This window comes from Rhinoraja longicauda, chromosome 8 (assembly GCF_053455715.1).
Source record: "Rhinoraja longicauda isolate Sanriku21f chromosome 8, sRhiLon1.1, whole genome shotgun sequence".
NCBI classification, from domain to species: domain Eukaryota; kingdom Metazoa; phylum Chordata; class Chondrichthyes; order Rajiformes; family Arhynchobatidae; genus Rhinoraja; species Rhinoraja longicauda.
Genome location: NC_135960.1, coordinates 28,401,375 through 28,422,481, shown reverse-complemented (window position 1 = coordinate 28,422,481; position 21,107 = coordinate 28,401,375). Strand labels below are relative to the sequence as shown.

Below are 21,107 nucleotides of genomic sequence, written 5' to 3'. Positions count from 1 at the left end.
CTCCATTGTACCCTCACGCACTTAACAATATGCAAGACTCTATTCTTATGCAATAGTTTGCACACAATTCAAGTACTCAGCCAAGGTGGTGTGACACAGAGGAATCGGGTGAGAAATTCCTCAGATTAACAGGCCACAAAAGGTGGAGGCAGATGTGTGCTATAAAATACTTGATGAAATGGAAAACTGAAAGTGGTGCTGCAGGTAATGCAGATGTTCATAGTTCCAGTGACTGGAGTTTAATTTCGACTATGATGCTGCCTGGGTGCAGTCTCCGATTCTCCTTCACACTACCAACTTCTGAAACAACTATCAGAATCTTGAACCAAAGCACACAAACTAAATCCTACCTTGACCACAGATGCTACAGACCACCTCTTAGAAACATAGAAAATAGGTGCAGGAGGAGGCCATTCGGCCCTTCGAGCCAGCACCACCATTCATTATGATCATGGCTGATCATCCACAATCTGTAACCTGTGCCTGCCTTCTCCCCATATCCCATGATTCCACTAGCCCCTAGAGCTCAATCTAACTCTCTTTTAAATTCATCCAGTGAATTGGCCTCCACTGCCTTCTGTGGCAGAGAATTCCACAAACTCACAACTCTCTGGGTGAAAAAGCTCCTTCTCACCTCAGTTTTAAATGGCCTCCCTTTTATTCTAAGACTGTGGCCCCTGGTTCTGAACTCCCCCAACATTGGGAACATTTTTCCTTTTATAATTTTATATGTCTCTATAAACTCCAGTGAATACAAGCCTAGTCTTTTCAATCTTTCTGTATATGACAGTCCCGCCATCCCAGGGATCAACCTCATGAACCTACGCTGCACTGCCTCAATTACAAGGATGTCCTTCCTCAAATTAGGAGACCAAAACTGCACACATTACTCCAGATGTGGTCTTACCAGGGCTCTGTACAACTGCAGAAGAACCTCTTTACTCCTATACTGAAATCCTCTCGTTATGAAGGCCAACATGCCATTAGCTTTCTTCACTGCCTGCTGTACCTGCACGCCGACTTTCAGTGACGGTGTACAAGGACACCCAGGTCTCACTGCACCTCCCCGTTACCCAACCTGACAATAGACAATAGACAATAGACAATAGGTGCAGGAGTAGGCCATTCAGCCCTTCGAGCCAGCACCGCCATTCAATGCGATCATGGCTGATCACTCTCAATCAGTACCCCGTTCCTGCCTTCTCCCCATACCCCCTCACTCCGCTATCCTTAAGAGCTCTATCCAGCTCTCTCTTGAAAGCATCCAACGAACTGGCCTCCACTGCCTTCTGAGGCAGAGAATTCCACACCTTCACCACTCTCTGACTGAAAAAGTTCTTCCTCATCTCCATTCTAAATGGCCTACCTCTTATCCTTAAACTGTGGCCCCTTGTTCTGGACTCCCCCAACATTGGGAACATGTTTCCTGCCTCTAATGTGTCCAATCCCCTAATTATCTTATATGTTTCAATAAGATCCCCCTCATCCTTCTAAATTCCAGTGTATACAAGCCCAATCGCTCCAGCCTTTCAACATACGACAGTCCCGCCATTCCGGGAATTAACCTAGTGAACCTATGCTGCACGCCCTCCATGGCAAGAATATCCTTCCTCAAATTTGGAGACCAAAACTGCACACAGTACTCCAGGTGCGGTCTCACCAGGGCCCGGTACAACTGTAGAAGGACCTCTTTGCTCCTATACTCAACTCCTCTTGTTACGAAGGCCAACATTCCATTGGCTTTCTTCACTGCATGCTGTACCTGCATGCTTCCTTTCATTGACTGATGCACTAGGACACCCAGATCTCGTTGAACTCCCCCTCCTCCTAACTTGACACCATTGAGATAATAATCTGCCTCCTTGTTTTTGCCGCCAAAGTGGTAACCTCACATTTATCCATATTATACTGCATCTGCCACGGATCTGCCCACTCACTCAACCTGTCCAGGACACCCTGCAACCTCCTAACATCCTCTTCGCAGTTCACACTGCTACCCAGCTTTGTGTCATCTGCAAACTTGCTAGTGTTACTTCTAATTCCTTCATCTAAATCATTAATATATATGGTAAACAGTTGGCCCTCCACACCGAGCCTTGCGGCACTCCACTCGCCACTGCCTGCCATTCTGAAAAGCTTGCACTACCATGGACTTGCTTTTTTTCTAATTGTGTTTTGCACTAATGTCTTGTTTTATTTTGCACAGTATTCTTTGTTTTTATTGACGTAGAATTTTATTTGTAATTTGTGTTTAATTTATGATTTTGTGTGTTGTCTGAATGTATGTGCCTGTGATGCTACTACAAGCAAGATTTTCATTGTACCTATACCGCACCTTAACTTGTGCAGTGAGGTAAAATGACAATAAACTCAACTTGACTTGGAAGGTCACAGACTTATGGGAATTTTTGCCAGAATTTGAAAATAATAGCTGGAACAAACTATTGGATAAACTGGGGTTGTTTTCTTTGGAACCGATGGAACTCCAGGAAGACTTAATTGAAAAATTTGAGGAGCTGAAGTGGAGTAAATAGGAAGGACTGACATCCAATATTAAAAGCTCTTAATTGGTAATAAGACTTGAGGGGAGCTTACCCGAAGGTAGCAAGGGTCAGGAACTCACTACCTGACAGGTGCTGGAGGTCGAAACCCTCATTACATTTACATCGCACCAAGATGTATACTGAGACTCGTGACCTATGGTGCCCATTGCTGGAAGGTGGAGGAGGCAAGTTGGCACTGATGATAATGGGCCAAATGGCCTATGTCAGAAATAAGCTGTGACTATATAATGCAATTTTTAACCGGAAATCTAAAACAAAAGAGGTCACGGATCAACATCTAAACCTTGAATATCAAACTAAAATGTTTCTATATTCTGCGACACATGTTGCTTTGTAGTCTTCTCCAGGGACTCTGCAGGCAGCATCTTAAATCCCCATGGAGTGATGTTTCCAGCTTCAAAAATATTCGCTTCATGTTTTTTGTATGTATATAGTACTTCAAAAATATTAACAATGCACATATTCCTTTGCAATCGTGCAACTTCACCTGATTTAGTGCAGAATTCACATACTTCTGATCTTTCATGAAATCACAGCTTCTTGCAATGTAGTCATGTTTCAAGCAGCATAGCATTATAGTCAAACCATTGATATTCCATTGTTTGATACCCCATAACCATTAATTTGCCTTGCCTGCTACCAGAGAAGCTTGTACGTAGCCATGCAGCTTATTATGGCTTTATAGGTTGGATATCCAAAGTCCGGCTACTCAACAGAATTCTAACCTGTTGTACAAATACAAAGTCAATTTGACCAGGTAATAATTCTCATTGAAGTGCAAGACCAGTTGCTGGCTTCACCACTGCTTACAATGTGGTGTAAGATTGAAAGTGACATTACCTGGATAAATTGACTTTGCATTTTTACAACAGGTCAGAATTCCATTTAACATTTAAAACAAAATGTTTTTTTGGGTAACCACTTTATGGGCAGCTGAATTTTGGATATCTAACCTATAAAGCCATGATAGGCTGCATGGCTATGTGCAAGCTTCTCTTTTAGCAGGCAAGGTAGATTTGTGGCTGTGAGGTGTTCAGCACTGGAATTTCAATGGTTTAACTACAATTTATGCTGACTGAAACATGACTGCATTGTGATTTGATGAAATATCTGAAGCATGTATACGTTGTAAGACCTGAGATTGCCCTAGCACTCCTCAATTTCCAGTCTCCCACCCCCATCTTCTGCAACATCTGTGCTTTCCTGTCATTTCTCCCTTTTTCAATTATATCAAAATGGCTGAACGCACTATGGGAATTACACTCACCCCCCCCCCCCCTGCAGGACCTATACATCAGGAGGTGCAGATCCAGAGCCAGCAACATTATGGGGGGCCCCTACCACCCCAGCAAAGGACTGTTCCAGCTGCTACGGTCAGGCAAACGCCTCCGCTGTCACGCTGTGAAAACAGAGAGGATGAGACGGAGTTTCTCCCCACAGGCCATCAGGACTGTTAACTCTCATATCACCAGGGACTAATTTAATTTACTGTATTAATTTATTTTTTGTGTTAAAAAAAAATTCTATTCTGTTTTGTAGTTTAGCACAATCCACAGGCGTTGCCATTTTCATTTCACTGCACATCTTGTATAATGTATGTGACAAATAAACTTGACTTGACTTGAGACTACACTCTTTCTCATGGATAACATTATAGAGTAAAAAGAAGTGACTGTTTTGTCTTTTTGGTAAGTGCAGAGAATGTTTGTTTTTGTTTCCTATTGTCCAAAATCCTGGAAAAGACAAAATGCCACACTGTCTCAGCCCCAAGGCCACTAGGTTTTCCATGTATTGACGATAAACCATCATAAAATTGCCCAAAAGATCTGGACTATTCAGATTTACATCATTTCAAGTGTTGTGTTTTGCAACTGACCCACCAGAGTCAATGGAGAAATGTCCTACAGCTGTCAGACTACATCTTAAGAACATTTAGCTACTAGGTCTATACAAAGGGCAAAATGTATCACAGATGTGATTCTGAAAATACATTCTCCAAAACTGTCAATTACGCAATCTCTTTACGATTAAATATTGTCCCTTAAGATCTGAGTGACAGCTGCCTAAAGCAACTGCAACCTTTCAAGAGATCATGCCTGGGCTATAGCTATCAAACTTGATTTTCGTTAAATTTTCCAAAGCTACCAACAAGTAAGGTCTCTAACTGACTGCAGAATGTTCATTTGCTCTACTATTCAGAAGATGTTGGTGAGACTATAAATAGTTGAAATATTTGGCAACTAAGAGGCTTCGAAGTCCCTGGGAGGGGGTGTAATTTTGGTATATTTAGGTGGAGGCAGAGATTACGATTCATCGATGTGCTGAGAATGAGTGAGATGTTCCTGCTCCTTTTGACTGCGGAAATTACTTACCCTGGAGCCAGACACATCCATCTCTCTTTCACTGTTCTCTAACCCCTGGGATCACCATAAGAGTGTGATTGCAGAGCGAGTGCCTAATTTAAATATGTTACTGAAGTGACTCAGTGAGAGTCACAGGGATCTTCAATTTCTGCCACCATAATGGAAACAGTAAAACCATGCACTGTCTTTAAGGGTCAGATCAACACTGTCACTATTTTGCCAACCACATTGTGAGGTGTTGAGTTGCAATATTGAGTTTGTCACATCCTTGTCTTTCCTTTTGTAGTCCATATCAAGGTTGATGGAAGCTCTTGTTGATATGGGACCAATTTTCAATCAGGTTTCCATACCTTAGAATGATTTATTCGATAAAGCTGCAGAAAATAAGAATCTAATTCAGTGATGACTTGACAACATTGTTCAAACATATTGATCATTATATTTGACTGCATGGCAACCGATAAACAATATCCCTTTCATAAAGTATTTTAATTTATTTGCTTTATTGTGAAAATATTTTCCCACTATTTCAAAGCCCAAAGAGCAATGGATTTACAAAATTCAATAGTATTCATCTCTAAATTAATTAGAGAGGATTTAAAGGGAGCCCACGGATTCCGATCAAAGTTTATGTGAATTGCAAGATTGTCATTATTAATTGTTTGTTTTACCATTACTGATTAGTTATTACAGTAAATCAGTTATATAACTGAAAATCTCAACAGAGATTATTATGTTCCATTAGTACAATTTCAAAGTGGAAGCTTGTGGATACCATTTGCTGTCAGAATGCCTGTACAAAGATTTCTCCGTTGGTAAACGCGATGTTGGCAAAGTAAAAACGCGGAAATCATGCAAAACGCGCGGAAAATGGATTTTTAAAATGCGGAAATCCGCAGAAACACGGAAAATTCACATGCCTGCAGTGATATAGCTATACTGGAAGAGCTAGCGTAGAGGTGTGGCTAATCATTAAATTTAAATCTCCAGTGCTATTGTTTAATCCCATACCCTTTACTTTGTCCAATGCTGTTATTCTTGATGTTGTGCCCAGAGAATCAAATTGGTAAATAAAAACTGGCACCAGTGGAGATAGGAACCTCCGGAGGAAGCAAATTGAATAATCCACTTGGAAGTTTTGCTGAACACGTTTCAGCTTGGAATAGCATGCACATTGAGTCCCATTGAGGATGGCAATGCTCCAGCAATTGCCTGCCCTCATTTGTTCTAGTTATACACCAGGATTCACAGTTAGATATAGTGCGCCTAGAAATATAATCTGAATCATTCCTTTTAAAATTGATTGTGGGATACAAACATCCCTGGCAATGCCGTTTTAAATTATTCCTGTTCCGAAGAGACATTTAAGAGCCATCAAATTGGCGTCCACAAATTTCTTCCCTGTAAGGAATTCTTAGAGTTATACAGAATGGAAAAAGTCCTTTTGGCTGAACTTGTCCAGGCTGGCAATGATGTACCATTTCAGCTAGTCCCATTGACCCAGGTTTGGCCCTTATCCCACTAAACCTTTCCTACTCATGCACCTGCCCAAATGTCCTTTAAATGTAACTCAGCGGGTCAGGAAACATCTCTGGAGAAAATGGATAGGTGACGTTTCGGGTCGGGACCTTTCTTCAGACTGATTATGGTGGGAGGCAAGAAAGCTGGAAGAGAAGAGGAGATAGATCAATTCCGGTGGCGGGGGGGAGGTTGATAGACAGATGATAGAAAAATGTCAGAGATGAAAAGATAAAAGGTGTGAGATAAGGATATGAGTTACGCATTGTGAAGCCAAAGGAAGGAATGTAGGTGGAAGAAGGAGGGGAGGAAGAGGGGGTGGGGAGTAATTGGTATGAGTCTAGGTGAGGCACAGGGAAGAAACTAGAGGGTGGAAATAAAAGTGGGGTTATTTGTTATTTAAAATTTTAGAATTCAATGTTCATACCATTGGGTTGTAAGCTACCCTAGCGGAATATGATGTGCTGTTCCCGTTTACGTACGGCCTCTCCCTGTTTGTGAATCTCCCGGTTACTAACCATTTTAATCCCTTCCCATTCCCAGATTGACCTTTCTGCCCAGGGCTCCTCCATTGCCAGAGTGATGCAACATGCAAACTCCTTCTCCACAATTCATGAATAATTTTTTAATTATCTGAATCTGGTAGTTTGATACTCTGTTGTAACTCTGATTTTAATTGCAACCTTATTTATATATTTGAATTTACATTGCCCAGTTACTAAAATGAGATTCAAACCTGTGTCTGAGGATTAATGGTCAAGAACAATGGCGGCTAAACCACAGAAATAACTTTTACGCTACTAAACACTTAATATATTAAACATTCATATGATGCTAATAAGTTAGAATTGGCCTCAAAAGAGACTAGACTCTAAGATAATTACTAAATTCAAATCAATAAGCTTTGCTATTTTAAACATGATATTATTTATCAGATATTACGGCTAAGGCACATTGAGACTGTTAATTAGACTTTAATCTGCAGTGTTGGCATTGTATCATATTTGCATTGCAGGTTGCTGGAATGTAGATCTGTTAAGAAGATAGTTGTCAATCTAGCAATTCACTGGTATCATTCCAATGGTTTATCTCGAGGGTCAAGGAAAGGCGGATAATGAAAAAGAGCAAAAGGCACTGATAATAGAGTGAATTGGAAGCAAATAAATTTTAACGAATAAGAACCAAGGTAAATTCAGGAAGAGATAAAAAGGCAAATAAATAGTAAAATAATTAATAAAATGTATGAACAGATGAAGATTTCAATGCAGGCCAATTATGTTTAAGAATTATTGCAATGATGGTAGAATAGGTATCTGAAATGTGTGATGAGACATGGCTAATTCTTTTCTTGCAAATACTCCAGTTGAGTATTGCCATACCTAAGCACATCCTGAATTAGTAGATCGTGCAGAAAGAGTCCACTGATCCCGCATGCAAGAGGAGCCAGGTTTCGACACCATCTCCAAAGTCCAGTCCGCGCGCACTAGTTGTTATGATTGGTGACCGTTCCAGGCAAGCCCCAGGCTGTGGAGGGCCTCCAGCTGTCGCCTTCCTTGGATGTGTGGATCAACCAGCAAACAAACGTCCTCACCTTGTACCCCATGGGTGTCTTCCGAAACCGACCTTGAGGGTGCAGTAGTCCTGACCCTGGTTCCGTCTCCTACTGGCCTCGCTCCTCACCACCGCCGCCAACTCCATCCTCCCGGTCTCAGGTCTTTGGGGGACGAGCAGGGGCTGGTTCGGCAGGCCCCCCCCTTCCAATCTGTGGTCCACTGGGTCACTTCATCGGCGTTGCGGTCCGCTGCGTCTTGCGTTAAGCTGCGGGGGACTGACCCGGCGGTTTGGCCCTGCAGCCACGGTCACTGTGTCTTGCGTTTGGACGAGCAACAATCGCAGTCCTCTGGGAGTTTTTGCCCTCTGAGCGATCTAATTGACACTGTCTACAATGGAACATGAGGATTACCAGACGAAGAAAGCCAAAGAAAGCAATTTGTTTTTCTTAACAACCTGATGGTATTTGAGATTTGTCCATAGGTAGCAGTTGATCTTCCTGAAACAGTTGACAAAGTTTTTGAACGTAACTCCATTAGAGCAATTTTCTGCATTTTATCTCACTGCATGTGTCTGTGCCTTGCAGATGTTGTAAAAAAAATGAGACAAGAGAGAATTAAAGATTTTTACATTTTATTATTTTAAAGAATTGTCGTCACTTGTGTACCATCCAGGATTTTCAAAAATCTCCATGGAGTTTTTCCCCCCTGACTGTTGCCCCCCACAATGTACCCAAGGTTGTGTTATCAATTATCTCATGAAAATCTTGTAATCTTAAAACTGTCAATCCAAAATGTAATTTCTTTCAAAGAATGTGTATGAAATGCCTCAAATGATTCACATGCTGAATTCCAAAATGTTGTTTTCTGAAACAAATCCATGCAGTTTGTATATTAATAAGTATCTGGCTTCATTGCCAAATCAGTTTTGCATACTCAGATTTTAGTCTCCTGATACCAAGAAAATGTAGATAACAAGACTGCCAAAGAAATAATGACTTAACGTCCTGGAACCATTAAACTCTCCACTGGTATAAGTTCACAGGTCTGATTATGACTTCCAAATTAGAATATCATGTGAGCCTCTCATTACCAAGTTTCTCTAAGGCATTAATTACCAGTCCTAATATTACTAAAACTCTCATCTTGTTTGTTCGTTTGTCGCTTTGTTAGTTTGATTGTACGTACCCGAAATACAGCCAAAACGGTACACGATAGTGCAACAATTTTAGGCCCACCTTACTTACCATTGGCCTGCGGTTCAAATGGTTGTTATATTTTTAAAGTCACTCACTTTTTAAACTAATAAATCTCTTTTCCACTTGCCCTGCCTGTCAGCTGCGCCTGCGCAATAATACCTCCGTGTTCGACGTCCTAATGGGAACCCAACATGTCCACACCCGCACAGTTGGGGCCCATTGATCTAATACAGATGCTCCCTGACTTACGATGCTTCGACTTACGATATTTCGACTTTGCGATGATGCAAACGGCAGCGACCCATAGGGAGCCGCAGCTCGATTCCGGCCACGTGATCAGGTGTATTAAATGCATTTCGACTTACGATATTTTCGGGGTGAGGAGAGCTCTCCTGCTGCTGGCCGCCAAGATGGCCGCCCAGGGCCTGGATGTGTGGCTCCCTCTCCCCTTTTCCCCCCCTTTGCCTGCCCCTGGCCCCAGGGGAGTTTTAAAGGGCGTTGACGGGGGATGGAGTGGGTGAGTGTTTTCAGTTGGGGGAGGGTCGCCAGGCCCACAGGAGAGGTTTAGACAGAGGGTTGCCGGGCCCGCAGGAGAGGTTTGGGCCCAACGGGTCCAGGCCCGGTTAGTAATTCATAAAAATGGTGTAAATCCAGCAATTTCACAATTACCATTTAAGTTCATTGAGGAACCTCATGGCAAGTTTAATTTTTTCTGTGTTGATGGTGGCTAACTATGGAGCATGATAAATCATCCACATATTTTCTCATGTTCAGAACTGCTGGTCTACCTTTTTCACTCGCAAGTTTGTAGAACTTCCATGAATCGATAATGTTGTCTTTTCACTGGCCATTAAATGGTATTAGCTTAAGGAAATCGTTTAAAGATTGTTACCTATTACAGGTAGATAATTAAATTACTTCCTGTGCATAGCAGGCAAAAGCTACAGAAGTAAATAACTGAATAAGCCTGGAAAGATGATCAGACGAATAAATCTTTTTTGGTAGAAATAAACTGGTTTAAATGGAAGGTAGACACAAAATGCTGGAGTAACTCAGCGGGTCAGCCAGCATCTCTAGAGAGAAGGAATGGGTGACGTTTTGGGTCAATAGACAATAGGTCTATTTTGGCGGCACGGTAGCGCAGCGGTAGAGTTGCTGCTTTACAGCGAATGCAGTGCCGGAGACTCAGGTTCGATCCTGACAACGGGTGCTGCACTGTAAGGAGTTTGTACGTTCTCCCCGTGACCTGCGTGGGTTTTCTCCGAGATCTTCGGTTTCCTCCCACACTCCAAAGACGTACAGGTATGTAGGTTAATTGGCTGGGTAAAGGTAAAAATTGTCCCTAGTGGGTGTAGGATAGTGTTAATGTGCGGGGATCGCTGGGCGGCACGGACTTGGTGGGCCGAAAAGGCCTGTTTCCGGCTGTATAGATATGATAGGTGTAGGAGTAGGCCATTCGGCCCTTCGAGCCAGCACCGCCAGTCACCGTGATCATGGCTGTCATGCACAGTCAGTACCCCGTTCCTGCCCTCTCCCCATATCCCCCGACTCCGCTATCCAACTCTCTCTTGAAAGCATCCAGAATAGACAATAGACAAAAGGGTCGAGACCCTTCTTCAGACTTTAACTGGTTAACCTTCAAAAACGAGCTCAAAGACAGCAGTGCATAACTTCATTAGGGTTATAGTTCGAATGCCAATTTGCAGGCATTGGGATAATTATACATCTTGTGCTCACTGCTCTCATTGCTGGAGATTAATTCTCATTAGACACTGCAACTTTCCACGATATCATTAGCCTGTCCAAATCCACTTTCCATCATTATGCCCTATATTTCCACAATCTTTTTGGCTTTCGGAGATTCATTCTGTGTTTAGAGCCATAGAGTCATGTTTAGTGCAAGATTTGAGATGGCCTCAGCATTATTTATTTAATTTTCCTGTCAATGTTCTTAATTATAATTTAGGATTACACCTATTTGTATTCTCAGTTAAAGTAATCCTACTGGCTTTAAGAAATGTAGGGCGACTATACCTTGGGTCTACAAGCAAAGAATTTCACTGTAACTGGTCACATGTGACAATAAACTATTCAATTCCATTTCAGCTTTGCCCAAGCTCCATGAGACTATGACATGACAATGAATGACATGACAATTAATGACATGCTACCTTCGTGCCAAACCCCATAGACATCCTGATACTAAGATTTGAGAAACACCATCCTATTTCTTCCTCCAGTCCAAAGGAAAATCACCTTCCACTGTCAGATCTATCCCAGGAACTTCACATGTTGCTGACAAGTTGTGTTTAGCATAGGGTGCCTTTTTAAAACAAATACACACATTTAGCTATACAGACCATATCAGCCTGTCCGCTACTTCATTAATAAACTTAATTAAGTTACTCAGGACATTCCACACCCATAATCCCCATCACCAGAACAGACAGCACCGGCAAGTTCCCCATCAGAGCATAAACCATCTTGACTTGGAAATTAATTATTATTCCTTTATTGTAATTGAATCCAAAGCTCAGAACTCAGGATCTGATAGCACTGCACTTCATCATATAGACTAATTGAATCAATTAATTAGGTCACTACTGCCTTCATGAGCACAATTACAGATTGGCAATAAGGCTGTGTTTGCAAGTGAAGTTTCCATGGGAGGATGACATGGATCCAAACATAAACTGAATCTCCAATCCCGATCAGTTGAGTTCATAAGCTCATGGTCATAAGTCATAGGAGTAAAAGTAGGCCATTTGCCCCATTGACTCTACTCCGCAATACAATCATAGCTGATCTATCTTTCCCTCTCAACCCCATTCTCCTGCCTTTTCATTACTCTTGACACACTTACCCTTAAAGTATCTGCCAATCTCCGCCTTAAAAATACACAATGACTTGGCCTCTACAGCCATCTGTGGCAATTAATTCCACAGATTCACGACCCTCTGTTCTCAGTTCAGTTTAGTTTATTGTCACGTGCACTATGGTGTAGTGAAAAGCTCGTGTTACGTGCGATCCAGTTAGCTGATAGACTGATACATAATAAAGGAATAATGTTTAGTGCAAGGTAAAGCCAGCAAAGTATAATCAAGGAAAGTCCAAGAGTCAAGGTAGATTGTAGTTCGGCACTGCGCTCTGGTTGTGGTAGGATGATTCAGTTGCCTGATAACAGCTAGGAAGAAACTGTCCATGAATCCGGAGGTCTGCGTTATCACATTTCTATGCCTTTTTGCCTGATGGGAGAGGGGAGAAGAGGGAGTGGCCAGGGTGCGACTCATCCTTGATTATGTTGCTGGCCTTGCCGAGGCAGCATGAGGTATAAATGGAGTCAACCGAAGGGAGATTGGTTTGTGTGATGGTCTGGGCTGTGTCCACAATTCGCTGCAATTTCTTGCAGTCTTGGATGGAGTTGTTCCCAAACCAAGCTGTGATGCATCCTGATAAAATGCTTTCGATGGTGTATCTGTAGAAGTTGGTGAGAGTGTAGGGGACATGCTAAACTTCCTAAGCCTTCTACAGAAGTAGAGGCGTTCTCCTTTATAAAGGAACGTCCTTTTATTCTGAGGTGATGCCCTCTGGTTCTCTTGTTTCACACTGGTGGAAATATCCTCTCGACAACCTCTGTATCCAGGCCTTTCACTATTGGGTAAATTTCAATGAGTTCCCCCTCATCCTCCTAAACTCCAGCGAGAACTGGCCCAATGCCGTTATATGCCTATCATATGTTAACCCAATCATTGCTGGGATCAGTCTCCTAAACCTCCTCTGGACCCACTCTAACGCCAGCACATCCTTCCACATATATGGGACCCAAAAATCACCATACTCCAAATGCTGTTTGACCAGTGCCTTATAAAGCCTCAGCATTGCATTCCTGTTTTTATATTCTAGTACTCTTGAAATAAATGCTAACATTGTATTTGCCTTCCTTACTACCAATTCAACTTGCAAATTAACCTTTTAGGAATCCTGCACCAGCCCCTCCGATTTCTAAATCCTCTCCCCTTTAATCTGCCTTTATTCCTACTACTACTGCATGACTGTACACTTTGCTGGCATCTGCAATTCTTTTTTCTACAATGCCAACAGTGCACGTTTCATATCAAGTGTTGTGGATATTTGCCCTTAATTTGCAATATTTCTTGTGGTACTCTTCTGCATCATGCTCTTCTGCCTCAGTCAGTTGTTCTGAAGTGTAGATGGCAAAAGGTAGATGACAAACCCAGATAAGAATGGGAGATACCTTCTGAAGAATATTGATCAGCCAATTGTTCTTTTTACAACAATTTGACAACTCCAAAGTAAATGTTAATGATGCCTGCTTTGTTTAAATTGAGCTTTTTTTAAACCGAATTTGAATTCTTAATCTACTATTCTGGGATCTGGATCAGATTTTAGCCAATTGGAGTACTAGACCATTAACACTGCACCACCATGGAAGGCAATAAACATTGTCTGACTGCAGCATGTGCTGCCAACAAAAAATCAGCCCAATTCTCTTTCTTCCTGATATCTCCCCACCTCCACATTTTCCTGAGGGAAACAATGAATCACAATCATGAAGATACTGATTGAATTTGTGATTTTATTAATGTAGGAGCAACAAATTTATGGCAAAGGCTCAACTGCTGTTCCTTCGGAATTTGACAGTTATAATGCCAACATCATTTTACAAGTGTTAGGGTGGGAAACAAATTCACCCTCGGTCACATGGATGCAGTAATAACCATCAGAAAACACTCGATATTTGTGAGAAAAAATAAATAAAATGGCACCAATGCTTTCTCTCACCAACATCGAGCAGCAGCTGTAACTATGGCAACTCTTTCACAATGACTGGCCAAAGGATTTCGAAACACCATATATACAAAATAGATTGCTGATGCAAACAATTAAAAATTGCTAAACGTGCAAATAAGTATGGCTGAATGTTGTGCTGTACTTGACATATACTTGAAGCTGAATGCCATAAGTGCAATACACAGGTGCTGCGATATTACGTATTTAATGCAAGAGACTAGCGCAAACCTCTACCTTTGTACATTTACAGACAGCCCCCAAGTGTAATGAAAGGTTTGCAACATCTAATACATAGCAGGTGTACTCTACCCTCTGCATAATAAACATTATGCGAGCACACATTCCATTCCATCCCCTCCCACAATTAGCACAAAGACCCTTACTTTATCATTCTTTTGTTCCCAACAATGTACACAGACCCACATCACTGCAACCTTTTGCCAATAAGTAACACATATTCCATCAACTACCCCTTCTTCTAACAGGCAAGATATACAAGCACTGTCATTGCATTCTCTTCTACAGTGCCCTCCATAATGTTTGGGACAAAGACCCATCATTTATTTATTTGCCTCTGTACTCCACATTTGAGATTTGTAATACAAAAAAAATCACATGTGGTTAAAGTGCACATTATCAGAGTTTAATAATGGCCATTTTTATACATTTTGGTTTCACCGTGTAGAAATTAGAAGCAAATGACAGAAATGATATGTTATCACTGGCCTTGCCTGTCCCAGTGCCGGAGGAAATTATGGTGTTCGGCAGCTATATGTACTCTGAGGTTCAAAGCTATATTTTATAGCTAGTAGAATTTAATAACTGAGCTCATGGTTCATACTAAACCAAATGTCAGTAAGAGAAATGGATGAAAGGATCATTTGAAAAATGTGTTCTTCACAGAAGGCAACCTGATAATACACATTGATTGAATGCATATGTCACAGGCTGACCTTTACACAATCAGTATCATGGTTAACTGGTATGGTGGTTGAGAATGCCTTGTTAAAACAAACAGCAGAATAAATATATTGTACTCGCATACACGACACAAATGGAGACTATTTGGCACATTGGATCTATGCTGCTTTACAATAACATTCCCAACAGTTCCATTTTCCTTCTTGTTTCCCCCATTGCCTTACAACTTGCTGTTTCTGACATACATATCAAGTACTTTTAATATCTTTGGCACTAAATTACACCAAAGGGTAATATACAGCAGCCAATTAACTTTCCTAAGGTCTTTTGAAAGGTGGGCAGAAACAAGACCTACAGGTGGAAACCAGCAGTCATGATAAGACCATGCCAGTGCTGCACAGAAAGCTCTCAATGTAAAGCTCGATTGCAGGTTCCTGTGAGGAGCAGCACTAACTGGGCAGCGGTAGAGATGCTGCCTTACAGCGCCAGAGACCCGGGTTCGATCCTGACTACGGGTCCTGTCTGTACGGTGTTTGTACCTTCTCCCCGTGACCCCACGGGTTTTCTCCGGTTGTTCTGGTTTCCTCCCACACTCCAAAGATGTACAGGTTTGTAGGTTGATTGGCTTTGGTAAATATTGAAAATTGTCCCTCGTGTGTAGGATAGTGCTAGTGTACAGGAATCGCTGGTCGGTGCAGACTCGGTGGGTCGAAGGGCTTGTTTTTGCGCTGTATCTCTAAACTAAACAAATGCTACATCACCAAACTGCCCCTTCAGCTCTGATCCACTACCAACTAACGGCAGAGTTATTTATTCTTTGACAGTCTGTCATGCATTTGAACGTAATTAATAATTTGTCTCCTTTTCAGTTCTTAAGATAGACATTCATAGTTCTCAGCACTAATTTGCCACTCATGTGACTGATTATAAATAGGACTGGTTTGTGATATAGAATGCTGAGAATGCTATGGGAACATTTAGAGAGAGGCGTATCCAAGCTGATTTGACAGAAGCCGGTGCTGACCGCTTCTATTATAATGATGACCATTTCCTTTATAGTGTATAACAGTTACCAAAAACAATGACTCTGAAATAACTGTTTGAAGAAATCACTACCTAAATTAATTAACTGACATTGAAATCATGTTAACGATGCACACATTATCAGAGCCAGTAATCTTGTGCCTAACAATTTCACCACTGCTTGTCAAAAGTTCTACTCCACAGTGAGAGTTAGGAAAACCCTTCATGTAATAGCTGAGGGCATTTACAGTCCTGTCCGACTTGAGACCATGATGTGACCTGCAAGCAATGGTTGACTTGGACCAAGTGTCACAGTAGCCCTCTCCTGCCCTGGAAGCCATTGTCACCTTCAAAGGCCCATTTATATGGAGGTCACATTTAACTATTAATTTAAACTTTCATTTACAGGTTAATTACAACCAGGAAATCTAGAACAAATCTCAAGGTTTGATATTTTGGGTCCCTCTGGTACCAGAATAGCAGGAACACCTGAAGTTGTTTCACCGTCGCTGCATCCTTTCCCAACTTCCTTGCTGCCTTCTTTTATGCTGAAGTTATTTTCCCAATGTTAAGCCAAGGTGCATTTTACTCAGTGTGACATCTCCAGGCTCATTGTTGTTCAAAGCCTAGAGTGTTCCAACAGAGAGAGCATTTGAAAGCCTTAGCATTCATTCAGCCCCCATCAATGCATTTTTTTAAATGTTTCAAATACAAAATTGCCATAATTTTCCTTCCAGGTGTATTATGTTTCCTTTGATTGTCTCGTTAAATGGTTTGCTGGAATATCAAGCTCACCCTGCTGGCCTGAGCATATTTCTGCAACCATCAGAACACGTACTTCGTTATGGTTTATGCTCAGTTGTCTTGTTTTGTTTTAGGCTACTACTAATTTTATTAGAGCAGGAAATGAAAGGTAATTGACTTACTACCTTTGCATGTGACTGATGTCAATGCTGGGTCATGAACATCTATTGCAGAAGTTTCAAAATTAAGAATGAAACATTTTATCGGACTAAGAGAGTTGGGAATCTAAGGGGGTGAGGCTGCATGTTAGCCCAAATCTCCAAAGCTCAAAAACAAATGGTTTTCTCCTGTAAGTGATGATGAGGATAGTACAGGTGCTGCTGCCACTTGCTCCCAGATGGAAGGTTCTATTGATGTTTTGCCACAACATCGCACTGAAGCTTGGACTGAAATATGTGAGGACAGTGATTTGCAGTCAAGCTAACTGAGTGATCATCCAACATTTCTTAAAGCCCTGACTGCTACCCTGCTCATAGATGGCTCAAAGACACTTTAATGTGAAATTTGATTCGGCCAACTGCACACGTCTTTATATCATTTTCATTTTCCATTGTGGAGAAAGAAAAACTGCTGATTTGCTTTTACTCTTTACATTTCTGTCAAGAACAATTTCACTCCTGTTTTATTTGCAAGTCAAAGCAATGATTATTATCATTGTAAATGCAAAACTATATCGGGAAATTTGCTACAGCTTGAACACAATCTAGCCAAGCTGTTCTTGTATTTATAATGCGGTAATAATAGTTTGTTCACATCTTGACATCTCTGGCAAAGTGTAGAGGATTTATGGCATTTCAGGATAGAAACGTAGTATGAGGTCAGACTTGAGACATTTGCTGAACCCTGAAAACATGAAAATACTAAGCTGATTCATTTGCCACTTAACTTCACATTGACTGTACAAAACTCAAAATAGTCCTTGTCTTGTGGGTCTTTCTAACATCATAAATTTAAACAGAATGTGACTGGTATGGTGCTGATTGTAAATCTAATCGCAAAGCAGTTCAGTGAGTTCCAATCCACAGAATAATGAATGGTCATCCCCGTTCAACCTTAGAGCATCACAGTATTTCATAATAAATCCTATACTTTTTCTAATGCAGTACCTCATTACCTAAAATTGGATATTTTGAAGAAGGTGGTGATAAATGCTTTTAGAATTATTTCAGTTCTTTATTTGCTTTGGTGCAATTTATCAAGTATGTTCTAGCATATTTCATTAACCATTTTGTTTTGTGTTTGCTTACACAACTATATTAAAATTATATTTAAGTGGAATGATCTCTGACCAGCCAAACAAAAACAGCTAGGCTGTTTTAAATAGGTTATCCGGTGCCCATACCACTTTCCCGATAATAGTAGTGAAATGAGGGTCTTTAATGATGTTGGCTGCCTTTACATAGGCAGCACCTCCTACAGATCTCTTCAATGTGGGGAGTCAGTACTAATGGTCCGAGCAATATCCACCATTCTCTGCAGCCTCCCTTAGTCTTGGGAGGAATGACCTAACCAGGATCTCATGCAACTAGTCATATGCACTCTACTGTACAACATAGATTGATAGAGTTTTCAGCAACATACAGAATCTCTTCATTTTTCTAAGGAAATAGAGGCACTGATGAGCTTTCTCTGTGATTACATCAATGCACTGGGCCCAGGACAGAGATATGCATGTCCAGGAACTTGAAGGTGTCCACTCGCTCCTCCGTTGACGAAAGTAGCTTAATTGATCCTCGACTTTTCTTTCCCAAACTCGACAATTAGCTCCTTGTTCTTGGTAATGTAGAGAGCAAGATTGTTGTTCTGTCACCATTAAATCAGATTGTCGATCTTCCTCCTTTACTCTGTCATTGATACCTATTATTAGGTCAACAATGGCATTCGTCAGAAAATTTAAAGATGGTATTGGAGCTTTACCGGACTGCACAGTCATGGACATAGAGAGAATGGAGCAGCGGACTGAGCACACAGCCATGAAATGCTCCTATATCGATAGTTATCAAGAAATTCCTGTTGTCAATTCAAACTGACTGTGGTCTGCTGAGGAGAAAGTTGAAGATCCAACTAGATAGGGACAAGCAGATACCCAGTTTGAAGATAGGTTGGAGGGGATGATAGTGCTAACCACCAAGCTGTAGTCAATGAACAACAGCTTGACATATGTGTTCTTATTGTCCAAGTGATGTAGTGCAGAGCCAATAAGATTGCATCCCTTGTTCATCTGTTGTGGCGGTAGTCAAATTGTAGTTGTTCCAGGTCCTTACTAAAGCAGAAGTTGATATACGACATAACCAATCTCTCAAAGCAGTTCATTAACATGGACATTAGAGCCACAGACATTGATAAGACACCTTACTCTTCTTGGGCACCAGGATTATTGGTGTCCTTTTAAACCAGGTGGGGATCTCGGACCTTAATAATGAGAAGTTGCAGATATCCGTAAGAATTCCAGCTAGTTGGTCCACGCCGGTTTTAAGCCTGCGACCCGGTACACCATCGAGGCCAGACTCCGAGTGGTTCACCCTTGTGGAGGATCTTCTGACAATGGCCTCAGTGACTGAGATTACAGAGTCATCAGGGGCTATGGGGGCCTGAGAAGGTACATCGATGCTTTCGGAACGAGTTTAGAAAGCAGTGAGCTTGTCTGGGAGTGATGCATTGCTGTCACTTGATCTACTACTTGGTTTATCCCTGTAGGAAATGATGACATGCAAGTCCTGCCACAGCTGCTGAACATTGACACCTGTGGGTTCAGACAAACGTTTCTTCGTTTTCCTGGTGGCCTTATCAAGGTCGTGCTAGGACTTCATATATGACTCTATGTTACAATTGTATCCAAGCATATTTATCTTACTGCAGAGAGTAGTAGGATATCCTCAAATGGATATAAAAGAAAATATATCTTTCTCTAAGTCTTACATGCATCATTTTATTCATTTGTGCAGCCAGCTGAAACAACGTTGGAGCCACAGCAGATCCAGGCCTATGACCAGCTCCGGCGCCTCAACAGAGGACCGTCCAGGGTATGTGCTTCATTTTTTTTCTCTTGATAATTTCTCAAACAGCAAAATAGTTGAAAAATAGCCAAAGAGCAAAAGTAGCATTTTGAATTGCAGATGAGAGAAGCCACAGTCGTAGCTGGTACTGCAACACTTGCGACTTTAGAGGCAATGAGTTCAGACAATAGCCATCTTTGTCTCTTCATTTATTCATAACCAGGCTCTAGATTGCACATTAACATCCTCATGATGATTTCTTTTTTAAATTCATTGTGATAGGGAAATGTTAAATCGCTCTTAACGTTCCAGTTATTCAACTTTAGCATCAAATATCTCAAGGCAGATGCAGCAAAATATAATCTGGTATGCTCAGAAAGTATTTCATTCTCAATCATGGAACAGAATCACCCTCTGTATCAGTGTGGCATCTAATTATTTATTTCCATAAATTTGTTGCTTCTGAGATATTTTACCATATCCATTTCTCTTAGTGACTTTGTAACATTATGTTAAATTACAGCAGTTCTGGGCCTGCTTATTCATGGTAGTCTTTATAGTTCCTATTTTGTATACCAGGTTGTCAATTACTGGTTAAGGCGAGTATTATTTTTTCCCTCAGATCAGTTTTATCACAGTTAAGGAAACAACATCATTGCTATGAACAGTTAAAACAGTGTTTTCCAATGTGCTCTGTCTCAAATAAAATTTTATTGGAAGTGCATCTGTAATATAAAAGCCTGAGAAATACATTGAACCTGGAAGATGCTTAATTGTTCAGTTAAGCAGTTTGGGCTTCACCAAGGCCATGACTCCAAAACTTCTCATGGCTTTGGTCCAAATGTGGACCAAAGAATTGAATTCCAAAGATAAAGTGGAGGTAACTGCTCTTGTTTGCCATGACAGCATTTGATCAAACATGTTATCAACAAGAAGTAATAAAACTGGAGTCAATGGGCAACAGAGAGAAAACAGACCCATGGTTGGAGTTGTATCTTGGAAAAAGAAAGATGCTTGTGGTTCTTGGAGATCCTTTTTCCCATCCCAGCATCACCACAGGGGCAGTACCCTAGATTCAACTATCTCCGGCTGCTTCCTCAGTGATTTTTCTTCCATCGTAAGGACAGAAGTGAGGATGTTTGCTCAGTGTTCAATTCCATTCACAACAACTCAGTAAATGGACTCTACATCTGCACGCTTAGAAACCAAAGTAACATTCTGACATTTGTGTCATAAAAGTAGCAGGTAGTGACCAGCTCCAACAAGCGAGAATCTAACCATCAACCCTCGATATTTAATAGAATTACCCTTGTTGAGATTCCTCCATCAACATCCTGTGAAGCACTGCTGATAGAAA

General features: G+C 41.2%; 1 protein-coding gene across 3 annotated transcripts in view; it reads left to right on the top strand.

The window, feature by feature from the left end:
• Positions 1 to 21,107, top strand: part of vps8 (VPS8 subunit of CORVET complex) — a 432,205-nt gene that overhangs the window by 394,232 nt on the left and 16,866 nt on the right. For all 3 annotated transcript variants that reach the window (XM_078403484.1, XM_078403485.1, XM_078403483.1), the window contains one exon: positions 19,700 to 19,777. In XM_078403484.1, coding sequence (XP_078259610.1) covers positions 19,700 to 19,777 — 78 coding nt within the window. The remainder of the gene's footprint in view (positions 1 to 19,699; positions 19,778 to 21,107) is intronic.